Source organism: Micromesistius poutassou, assembly GCF_964030765.1.
Source record: "Micromesistius poutassou genome assembly, chromosome: 6".
Lineage (NCBI taxonomy): Eukaryota > Metazoa > Chordata > Actinopteri > Gadiformes > Gadidae > Micromesistius > Micromesistius poutassou.
Genome location: NC_140276.1, coordinates 18,184,617 through 18,197,116, shown reverse-complemented (window position 1 = coordinate 18,197,116; position 12,500 = coordinate 18,184,617). Strand labels below are relative to the sequence as shown.

The following is a 12,500-nucleotide window of genomic DNA, read 5'->3' as shown; positions in this document are numbered from 1 at the left end:
CTGACTAGATATCATAGATATATATACTGACTAGATATCATAGATATATATACTGACTAGTATCATAGATATATATATACTGACTAGTATCATAGATATATATACTGACTAGATATCATAGATATATATACTGACTAGGTATCATAGATATATATACTGACTAGGTATCATAGATATATATACTGACTAGTATCATAGATATATATACTGACTAGGTATCATAGATATATATACTGACTAGGTATCATAGATATATATACTGACTAGTATCATAGATATATATACTGACTAGGTATCATAGATATATATACTGACTAGATATCATAGATATATATACTGACTAGGTATCATAGATATATATACTGACTAGATATCATAGATATATATACTGACTAGATATCATAGATATATATACTGACTAGGTATCGCATTCTAAGCATGCGTCACCAATGCCGCCATCTCGCCGCGGGGTGACCACCACCTGAATGAATGACAGAGGTCAGAGGTCATGAAGGACAGAGGACCTTTCCCGGTCTAAATCACTCTAAAACGCCTTATTTTAAGGCAATATTCAAGCGGGTTGGTTTCTGACATAGGTCAGACGTGTAATGATAGTAAAAAAAAAAAAAGTATTTTAAATTAATTTTTACTAGCATTGCCACAAACACACGTTTGACCGGACCCGATTGAAGATTTCCTTAAAATAGAGGCGTTTGAGAATGATTTTGACTGGGAACGGACTTCTGTCCCATCGACGTTCATTCATCAGGTGGGTGGTTACCCCGCGGCAAGATGGCGGCATTGACGCATACGTTCGACTGAACAGCGCAGCTCAGGCGATATCTAGTCAGTATATATATCTATGATATCTAGTCAGTATATATATCTATGATACCTAGTCAGTATATATATCTATGATACCTAGTCAGTATATATATCTATGATACCTAGTCAGTATATATATCTATGCCTGCTCCCTGCTGCTCAACAGCAATAAATTATGTCGATTGAAGATGATTGTGGTGACGTACATCCAACACATTTATCTCTCTGCTCTGACCTTTAGTCCGGCACTAATCTGTATTAACTTCATCCCAAATCAATTTGGCACAACCATGTGTCAGAACTGTATGGATGGCGGTGAATCTGTACAATGTGCTCACCGTGTATTGAGATGATCGGGGTAGTCAGTCAGTCAGTTATCAGGCGGGTTCTGCTCCCGCTGACTGCAGCGGGGCTTCGTGGGAAAGCAGACAGAGTTTGTGGCGAGTGGCCAGCCATTCATTGCTATTATTTTTTTCATTCCAGTTGAGTGCTCTGCTTTTGTCATGTTTCATTCTTTCCTCCTGTCTCTCTCAGTCGATAAGCAAGATGCATAATAAGTTAGGAAGCGCAAAATTGTTTATGGTCAAATCAGTCCTAAATTAGGACAGAATAGCATATGGTATGGTCTGGTATAGCATAGTATAGTCAAGCATCACATAGAAGAGTAACGTATGCTTACTTCAACCATGCCCTTTACAGTACAGTTACAGCGGCAGTAGCCTCACACCTTTTCTTCTGTAGAATATCTCTGTAATGAAACAAGGTGTAAATCCCACCTGGCAGTGGTTGGGCTCCAGCCCAGGCTCCGGCTGTCTGCCCCCAGACGTTGTGCTATGACTTAGGAGGACTGCTGGATCACAGATAACAGCAACAGCAGCCTATTGTTCATCTCCAGGGACACGTGTCCCTGGAGATGAACAATAGGACTCTCAGGTGAACAATGACTCTCAGGTCAGTTCTCTCTGGTCAATGGGTATGGACCTCTTTTCGCTCTACATTTCACCTGTGTGTGAGTGTGTGTGTTTTTGTATGTATGTATGTACATATTTATGTGTGTGTGTGATGTTTGTGTTTTTCTAAACATCTGGGGATGATGGAGGCAAAGCATGAAAACAGATCTCTCTCTCTCTCTCTCCCTCTCTTCCTCTCTCTCCTTTCTCTTCCTCTCTTGCTCCCTCTCTCTCCCTCTCTCTTCTCCTTTCTCTCCCTCTCTCTTTCTCTCTCTCTCTCCTTCTCTCTATCCTGCTCTCTCTCCCTCTTCCTCTTCCTCTATCCCTCTCTCTCTCTCCTTTCTCTCTCTCTCTCCCTCTCTATCCCTCTCTCTCCTTTCTCTCTCTCTCCCTCTCTCTCTCTCCCTCTCTCTCTCTCTCTCCCCCCTCTCTCTCTCTCTCTCTCTATCCCTCTCTATCTCTCTCTCTCTCTCTCCTTCTCTCTCCTTTCCCTCTCTCTCTCTCTCTCCCTCTCTCTCTCCTTCTCTCTCTCTCTCTCTCTCCTTTCCCTCTCTCTCCTTCTCTCTCTCTCTCTCCTTCTCTCTCTCTCTCTCCTCAGTGCTGACGAGCGTTTCGACGCCACCTTCCACACCAACGTGCTGGTGAACGCGTCGGGCCACTGTCAGTACATCCCGCCGGGCATCCTGAAGAGCACCTGCTACATCGACGTGCGCTGGTTCCCCTTCGACGTGCAGAAGTGCGACCTGAAGTTCGGCTCGTGGACCCACAACGGCTGGCTGCTGGACCTCCAGATGCTGGAGGTGGACACCTCCACCTACATCCCCAACGGCGAGTGGGACCTCGTGGGTGAGGAACGCCTTAGACCATAGCTGTCAAGGCCAAGGCCCGCGGGCCTAATCCGGCCCACAGTGTCATTTAATTTGGCCCCCCAGATAATATCTAATGTCTATCAGAACTGGCCCGCCGGTATATCGCATTTCAGCGTCTTGGCGCTTAAACCCTGGCACGTCAACTCCGCCAGCCCGCAATTCTGTACCACCACCCCCCGCCAACTATTCCACCCACGGACCGTGTTATAATGCAATGTCCCCGATTAATGTAATGTAATTGGCCCGCGACTTTGTCCAAGATTTCAATTTTGGCCCACTGTACATTTGAGTTTGACACCCCTGCCTTAGACTGCTCTCTTTGTGGCACAGTGTGTCCCCCTCGGTTAACATCACAACCTCACAACCCATCTCCAAGACCTTTACCCTGAAGGGGTTAAGGGTAGTATCTGACCAGGAGGATCTGTACTTTGAGTATTGGGGTTGTGTACTACTGTCCACCACCGCATGTGAGCCAGTGCTGGCCCAGGACTCAGATGATGATTCTCTGCTGCGCCTAAAAGGGAATCCAATAAGGAACAATGCGTGCATCAAAAGCACGTTAGTCAACAATGTTTCGGTGGGGCGATGGCCGTTTAGTGCATACGCACTAGCGACAATTAACAGAATGGCGTTTGCTTTACAGTTTTTCACAATTGTTCAAGCACATTAATTTGAACATCAGACACAATGTGCACGACCTGAAACTCATGTACCAACTGCCAAACCAATTCTGCTGAACTCATTTTCTGCTTTAGACTCAGATTCCCATTCCAAAACACACATTTTTCACAACAATCTTGCACACTCTTCCTGAATTCCCTCTCTTGGTGTTCACACAGAACACACTGCCAATCACATTTCTAAACTCCAAAGGCTGTTGTGCAATTAGCAATTTGCTATAGAAGGGTCACAGAAGAAAGACATGACACTAGATAAGTACAGACATTGAGTAGTATCACTCTATGAGAATGTTGATAATGGTGATGATGATGAACATTGTTATTCTCATTATGGTTATCATCATTATTTAGGATATTATCCATCTTATGGTGGAAATGTACTGGATATAAGTATTGACCCTTATGGGTATGTGTAGGCGTGTATGTATGTATGTATGCTGCTGAGTCTAAAGTAGAAAATGTACTTGGAGTTCAACAGAATTGGTGTTGCAGTTGGTACATGAGTTTCAGGTTGTGCACATATGGGTCACAGATGTTTTGTTTACAGTATTGCCTTTTTTCTGTTATCTCTTTCATTTCATCCCATTTTCATCCTGTTTGCTGTGATTTACAGTAGACTGCACATTTTGGATACAAATACAGTATTTGTTGTTACTGTAAAGTATTGTGTGTTGTTTTCGTAAAAACATTATATGGTAATATTTTACATCCAAAACTGAACATGCAAAAGCATAATTCTACTGACGAAGCATTCATGTAGTGTTTTCCATTCGTACTATGGTGTTTTCCATTCTGCACACCAGTGTTCAATGGGTGATTAGAAATGTCTACTCATATGATGTATGTGTTTGTCATTTGAAAAGAAAATACCATTTAGTGAAGAGTTAACACTGTTTTGAGGGCAAAGTGTGCTTTTGCAAGAGAAGTGTAGGATTTTGTGTGTGAGTTTTGAGATTTGTGTTTAGGGTTTTGAGAAAGTGAGGTAGTCTATCAGGAAATGTGTTTAAGCAATTGTGAAAAACGGTAACAATGGGAAAGGGTACGGGTGACCTCCGAAGCAATGGAATAAATGCAATAACCATTCTCTGATAATAACACATGCTGCCACATCCGGGCGGGATGTGAATGTACATGTCTTTAAATATAAAGCACACACGTTTACATTATAAATGAGCTGCTCTGATGTCACCTGGTCAGCAGTTCAGGTGAGAACAGAGTGCTGCTACTGCAGTGGTGGCTGAAAACAACCAGGTACATACCCACCTAGTACATGTTGATACCCACCTAGTACATGTGTTGATACCCACCTAGTACATGTTGATACCCACCTAGTACATGTGTTGATACCCACCTAGTACATGTTGATACCCACCTAGTACATGTGTTGATACCCACCTAGTACATGTTGATACCCACCTAGTACATGTTGATACCCACCTAGTACATGTGTTGATACCCACCTAGTACATGTTGATACTCACCTAGTACATGTGTTGATACCCACCTAGTACATGTTGATACTCACCTAGTACATGTTGATACTCACCTAGTACATGTTGATACTCACCTAGTACATGTTGATACTCACCTAGTACATGTGTTGATACCCACCTAGTACATGTTGATACTCACCTAGTACATGTTGATACTAACCTAGTACATGTTGATACTCACCTAGTACATGTTGATACTCACCTAGTACATGTTGATACTCACCTAGAACATGTTGATACTCACCGGGTACATGTTGATACCCACCGGGTACATGTTGATACTTGTCATCTGACCTCCAAAGGATTACTTGTGTTTAACATTTTGCCCATCGTGGGTAGTATATAGGTTGCGTCTTAACACGTCATTTTAACGCCTGTACCTTGAGTAAATGTTTGGTATATGCTTTGTTTAACTGAAATATATAATTTCCACATAACCAAGTTATATTGAATCAACATATGGCCGAGTTGGAGTTGGTTGAATATGGGTAGCGTCCTGACAATGCCAATGTCAGGACGTGTGTTAGCTTTTTTCCAAAGAGACTTAAAGTAAGAACATTCAGCAAAGAAGATATCATTGAGAGGGGAGAGGAGAGGAGTGGAGATAGGAGAGAAGAGGAAATAGGAGAGGACAGAGGAGATAAGAGAGGAGGGGAGAGGGGAGGGGATAGGAGAGGAGATAGGAGAGAGGAGAGAGAGGGGATAGGAGAGGAGAGGGGAGAGGAGAGGAGATAGGAGAGGAGAGGAGAGGGGATAGGAAAGGAGATAGGAGAGAGGAGAAAGAGGGGAGAGGAGAGGAGAGGAGAGGAGAGGGGAGAGGAGAGGAGAGGGGAGAGGAGAGGAGATAGGAGGGGAGAGGAGAGGAGAGAGGAGAGGAGATAAGGTACAGAGGGCAGGTTGAAGGGAGTGCCCTGGGAGAGTACCTCATGGGGGGAGAGAGGTGAACAGGAAGTTAGAGGAGGAGATGGAGACGAGGTGGTGATGGGAGCGACAGTGACAGCAGGAGGGAGGGGGGGGGGTGGGGGGTGAGGACGGACAGAGCCACAGAACAGCTCAGGAACACTTGAGTCCGGATCCCAGTTAAGGCGTGGCGGCTGCAGACCCTGTGGGGCGGGCGGCGCGGCGTGGCGGGCGCGGCGTGACGCGGGGCGTCAGACGAGGGCCAGATGGCTCACAGTGTGCACGATAAGTCGGGGGGGGGGGGGGGGGTGATGGAGATCACAGGCGGAGCATGCTGTTTGTTCCTCCTCCACCCCGGGATGCGCTCTAAAGTGGCTCTGCACGCGCCAACGGGCGAAAGAGAGAGAAGCAGCGCTGATTCTGAATCAGTGGGACGAGTGGGCTTCACAAAGAGGGAGAGGTGGCAGGCATCGGAATTAGTGAGCTGGAATGAGTTCATGTACAGATGGATGGATAGAAAGACGGATGAATGGACGGCTGATAGATGGATGGATAGAAAGACGGATGAATGGACGGCTGATAGATGGATGGATAGAAAGACGGATGAATGGACGGCTGATAGATGGATGGATGCACAGAATGACGCTGATGGATTGGTTGTAAAACTATGTATTAATTAGTTACAGAGAATTGTCCACAAACAAAAAGTTTTTGGTCAATTGCACGCCTGAGAAATGTGTCATTACTAAACCAATCGGAAGTTCCCATCAAATACCCTCCAACCAATCGGCTGCACAGATCCACCTGTGAGTCGTGAAGCTCTGCCCCTCTGTCCATGTGCTCCAACCTGAAGTGGCTCTGAATGAACGATCACGGATTTCATTCATATTTATATGTTCTAATTATCGATCGATATGGATTTTTTAGGGCCGTACCGATTTCTTTTCACCAGCCTGAGCCGATGACCGATACGCCAATACCGGTTTTCTTGAGCCGATATTTGGAGCCGATACTGCTTTTGCTCCCTCAATGTACATCATAAAAATGACACAATGATGATAACAACTGTTACAAGTCTGAATTCAAAAAAGGAACATTTATTCCTGTAAATCATGGCGAAAGAAATCGACCGATACACGTAAAAAACGCAAATGTCGGCCGATATATCGGCCGATCACCAGTTCTGATGTGTGTTTGCGTGTCTTGATGTTGCGGCCCCCCCTCCCCCAGGTGTGCCGGCTAAGCGCAACGAGCTGTACTACGACTGCTGCAAGGAGCCGTACCCGGACGTCACCTTCACCGTCACCATGCGGCGCCGGACGCTCTACTACGGCCTCAACCTGCTCATCCCCTGCGTGCTCATCTCCGGCCTGGCGCTGCTCGTCTTCCTGCTGCCCGCCGACTCAGGGGAGAAGATCTCCCTGGGTGAGGGTTTATCATCCAAATCATTATATCATAATCATGATGAGGATTATAACACGTGTCGTCATCACCATGGTCGTCATCGCCGTTGTCGTCATCGTGGCGTGTGTGCCTTACTGAAGCACGCGTGCCAGATACGGAACACACACACGCGCGGTTCATAAAAACAAAACTCCCGGCTTCCGTCATGTCCAGGATGATTTATAATATAATCCACAGGGATTATGAACAGGACGCTCCTGGCCCGCGCGTCATCACATCATCACATTCCCTAATGAGTCGGGTTTCCTGGGAAGCTGTCGTGTTCCACCTCGATCACCGGGGATGCTGATGTGATCACAGTGTGTAGTGGTGTGTAGTGGATCACTGTGTGTAGTGGATCACAGTGTGTAGTGGATCACTGTGTGTAGTGGATCACTGTGTGTAGTGGTGTGTAGTGGATCACTGTGTGTAGTGGATCACAGTGTGTAGTGGATCACTGTGTGTAGTGGATCACAGTGTGTAGTGGATCACTGTGTGTAGTGGATCACAGTGTGTAGTGGATCACAGTGTGTAGTGGTGTGTAGTGGATCACTGTGTGTAGTGGATCACAGTGTGTAGTGGATCACTGTGTAGTGGATCACTGTGTGTAGTGGATCACAGTGTGTAGTGGTGTGTAGTGGATCACTGTGTGTAGTGGATCACAGTGTGTAGTGGATCACTGTGTGTAGTGGATCACAGTGTGTAGTGGATCACAGTGTGTAGTGGATCATAGTGTAGTGGATCACAGTGTGTAGTGGATCACAGTGTGTAGTGGATCACCTTGTGTTGTAGTGTGTTGTGGTGTGTTGTGGTGGTGTGTTGTGGTGTGTTGTGGTGTGTTGTGTTGTGTTGTGGTGTGTTGTGGTGTGTTGTGTTGTGTTGTGTTGTGTTGTGTTGTGGTGTGTTGTGGTGTGTTGTGGTGTGTGGTGTTGTGGTGTGTTGTGGTGGTGTGTTGTGGTGTGTTGTGGTGTGTTGTGGTGTGTTCACTGTGATCACTGTAGTGGATCACAGTGTAGTGGATCACAGTGTGTAGTGGATCACTTTGTGTTGTAGTGTGTTGTGGTGTGTTGTGTTGTGGTGTGTCGTGGTGTGTTGTGTTGTAGTGTGTTGTGTTGTGTTGTGTTGTGTTGTGGTGTGTTGTGGTGGTGTGGTGTGTTGTGGTGTGGTGTGTTGTGTTGTGTTGTGTTGTGTTGTGTTGTGGTGTGTTGTGGTGGTGTGTTGTGGTGGTGTGTTGTGTTGTGTTGTGGTGGTGTGTTGTGGTGTGGTGTGTTGTGGTGGTGTGTTGTGGTGTGGTGTGTTGTGGTGTGTTGCGTTGTGTTGTGGTGTGTTGTGGTGTGTTGTGTTGTAGTGTGTTGGGGTGTGTTGTGGTGTGTTGTGGTGTGTTGTGTTGTGTTGTGGTGTGTTGTGTTGTGGTGTGTTGTGTGTTGTGGTGGTATGTTGTGGTGTGTTGTGTTGTGGTGTGTTGTGTTGTGGTGTGTTGTGTTGTGTTGTGGTGTATTGTGGTGTGTTGTGGTGTGGTGTGTTGTGGTGTGTTGTGTTGTGTTGTGTTGTGGTGTGTTGTGTTGTGTTGTGTTGTGGTGTGTTGTGTTGTGTTGTGGTGTGTTGTGGTGTGTTGTGTTGTGGTGGTGTGTTGTGGTGTGTTGTGTTGTGTTGTGTTGTAGTGTGGTGTGTTGCGTTGTGGTGTGTTGTGGTGTGGTGTGTTGCGTTGTGGTGTGTTGTGGTGGTCTGTTGTGGTGTGTTGTGGTGTGTTGTGGTGTGGTGTGTTGTGGTGTGTTGTGTGTTGTGGTGCTCATGCATCACATTGTACATGTCAGAGCAGCTCATGCATCAAGCTAGTGAATAGTTTCAGTCACAGTAATTTAACCTGACATACATAAATCACCATGGAAATAATTTCCTATACCTGTAAGCCTGATCAAGACTGGTCTCACTTTCTCTCTCTCTCTCTCTCTCCCCCTCCCTCTCTCTCTCTCTCTCTCCCCCTTGCTCTCTCTCTCTCTCCCCCCCTCTCTCTCTCTCTCTCTCTCTCTCTCTCTCTCTCTCGCTCTCTCCCCCTCCCTCTCTCTCTCTCTCCCCCTCTCTCTCTCTCTCTCTCTCTCTCTCTCTCTCTCTCTCTCTCTCTCTCTCTCTCTCTCTCTCTGTCTCTCTACCACAGGGATCACTGTGCTCCTCTCGCTGACGGTCTTCATGCTCCTGGTGGCAGAGATCATGCCGGCCACGTCTGACTCTGTGCCCCTGATCGGTAGGAGATGCACAGTTGTTGTTGTGTGTGTGTGTGTGTGTGTGTGTGTGTGTGTGTGTGTGTGTGTGTGACTGCACTTTATTATGATTTGTTTATGTTTGTATTCCCCGTGTTTGAGAGGATGTGGCTGAATGTTGACTTCTGATGAAGAGAAAATATTCCAGTCAAAGTCAAACCTCCACCTGAATGATTTGTTTTCTTATCACTTCCTCAGAATGGGAATAAAACGGTGTGGGGGAGGGCACAGTACTGTGAGTGTACTCTGAGTGTACCACCGTACTGTGAGTACACCGTACTGTGAGTACACCATACTCTGAGTGTACTCTGAGTACACCGTACTCTGAATGTACCACAGTACTCTGAGTGTACCACCGTACTCTGAGTGTACTCTGAGTACACCGTACTCTGAGTGTACCACAGTACTCTGAGTACACCGTACTCTGAGTACACCGTACTCTGAGGGCACCGTACTCTGAGGGCACCGTACTGCAGGATGTGAACATGGAGCATTCTGTGATGTCCTTGTGCTGATGACAGTTAGGTGTAGGTCCTCCCTCAGTCCTCACAAGGCACCCTGGCTAGCCCAGTGCCAGGTGCTAGCAATGATAGGAGGCTGCTGTAAACACCATGGAGAGAGAGAGAGAGAGAGAGAGAGAGAGAGAGAGAGAGAACAACCTTTGGGGTAATAGTTCTAAGAGAGTCACTTCAAAGACTTCCTGGAGTGGTTCAGGAGACTCCTTGCTTTCGGCAGTCCACAGAAAAAATAAGAGATGTCTGTGTGCACGTATGTGAGTGTGTGTGTGTGTGTGTGTGTGTGTGTGTGTGTGTGTGTGTGTGTGTGTGTGTGTGTGTGTGTGTGTGTGTGCACGATGCATGTATATATGTGTGTGTGTGTGTGTGTGTGTGTCCACAATGCATGCATGTGTGTGTGTGTACTATATACTGTAGCGGTTCTACATTGAATTGCGCCTCGGGCGAGACCCCCTCCGTGCGCCCCCCGTGCGACCCCCCCCTCGAAAAGTTGTTGATGGGGGGGGGGGGGGGCACGATTACGGGTGATTATTATTATGATTGAAGCTGCCCGCTTCGCCCGTACCTACAACCGCCACTGACTATATATATATATACTGACTATATATATAATTTCTTTATTTCAGACCCAGGGGGATCCATATCACAACAAACAACAAGAACAAACACACAGATTTCCACAATATTCAATGTCTAGCATACAGACATGTTCGCCAATGGTTCCAAAGTCTGGAAGAAAATCTGACAGAACTGCGTACGGGGTTAACCAAGACAGCAATTAAGTTGTTTTCTGACTCAGAAGCCCTACACATAAATCCATACATCATGTTACGTAACACAGCAGCGCAGGTCGGTACCCCGACACTGACAAACACGTGGCTCTCGGAGCTCTCAGCAGCAGCCTGACCGTGTCGTGTGTTTGTGGGGTCCCTGACACGCCCTCCATGCCTTTGGGCTGTGGGTTTAATCCTGGGCTGTGTCAGTCCAGCTGGAGTAAAGGCCAATCAGCGCTGTGATTCTCTCTCTACGGTCCAGTGTTGACCTACATCCTCGGCCCTCAACCACACGGACGCTCTGAGAAGGTTCCACCTTCTTCATGAAGCCGCCATAGTCGACCGCGTTCTCATGCTCATTTCAATCCACGGCTTAATAACGTTGTTAGTACGGCTTATTTGCTATTGAATAAACAATTAGCAGTTGATTACAGTCATTAAATGATGGCTTTTGGGAATAAACAGGAGCTACCTGCTTTACTTTAATCACTTTGTTCAGGTACATTGAAGAGTCTTTTAATCACTTGGATTTCCCCAAATCTGGCATCAGAACCAGTCCTTGGCTTGACCTCGGGGAAACAATAAATACATTTATTAAATTCCCTATTATATGTTTTATTTTTACTTATACATTGTGCCACATAGTTGGAGAGCTGTTTCATAAATAATGTAAACCAAAGTGCTTTACAGTAACCGCCTGGGAGAAATAAATCAGCAGGCCATTTGGAGTAGGTGGGAAAATATTAAAATATTAATATCTCTCTGAGTGGGTGTGCATTAAAGAGAGAAAAAAAAGAGCGGGAGAGAGATCCTTATGGTCCTTTGTGAATCTCCAGAGACATATTATGTCTTATTAAGCCTTATTAAACACACTGAACCAACCAGCTGCTACTGACCCATCGTGGCTAAAGGCCACATTAACATTTTTACATATTATATTCAGTTAATTATTTTAATTCTCCTAATCAGCATTTTAGTTTGTAGGGCGATCCCCGGGCGAGGCTGGTCGTTAGGCAGAGAGAGGGGAAGGCGTCTCGCTTGGAGATCAGCTCAGAGCGTACCTTCGTTCATCTGGGGGAAGTCAAACAGGAAGTTAGCCAACGGACAAACCAATCAATAAACCAATCAATAGGATGTGATCCTTCTGAATTTGATTGGATCGTTCAAAATGTCCCGTTGTGGTATGGGTTGAGCTGTTGATCTGTCGAGTGTGCAGCCCGCCAAGCTGTTGTTGGCAGGCTGCCGAGAACGAACGGCGCTCGGGCATGTTAATTGAGATTGTAATGTAATACTGCAAGCAGTTAGAAAAGGTACATTCTCCACACTGATTATGTACAGATGCATTCTATTACAGATTATACATTTGGCTGTATTGTAAATGATTTTCAATTAGAAAGGATCCATGAGGAAATATAATCATATTCATGTAAACATACACACACACACACACACACACACACACACACACACACACACACACACACACACACACACACACCACACACACACACACACACACACACACACAGGCATGCATTTCAAGGCAAACACAATCTCTATGGCCCTTGTATTGAGAAGTTCTTGCCTTGAGTTGTTAAGATGTTTATGTGTGTGTGTGTGTGTGTGTGTTTCACTAAACTCCATCTTCTCAGTTCTCTTCTCAGGGAGCAGGCACCCCCTGGATGTTATCAAACTCTCCAAACACTCTCTCTCTCTCTCTCTCTCTCTCTCTCTCTCTCTCTCTCTCTCTCTCTCTCTCTCTCTCTCTCTCTCTCTCTCTCTCTCTCTCTCTCT

General features: G+C 45.9%; 1 protein-coding gene across 1 annotated transcript in view; it reads left to right on the top strand.

The window, feature by feature from the left end:
• Positions 1–12,500, top strand: part of LOC311345278 (neuronal acetylcholine receptor subunit alpha-7-like) — a gene marked incomplete at both ends in the record, with an annotated part of 45,332 nt that overhangs the window by 27,011 nt on the left and 5,821 nt on the right. Inside the window, 3 exons of the mRNA XM_084469641.1 lie at positions 2,374–2,621; positions 6,948–7,142; positions 9,316–9,402. Coding sequence (XP_084325767.1) covers positions 2,374–2,621; positions 6,948–7,142; positions 9,316–9,402 — 530 coding nt within the window. The remainder of the gene's footprint in view (positions 1–2,373; positions 2,622–6,947; positions 7,143–9,315; positions 9,403–12,500) is intronic.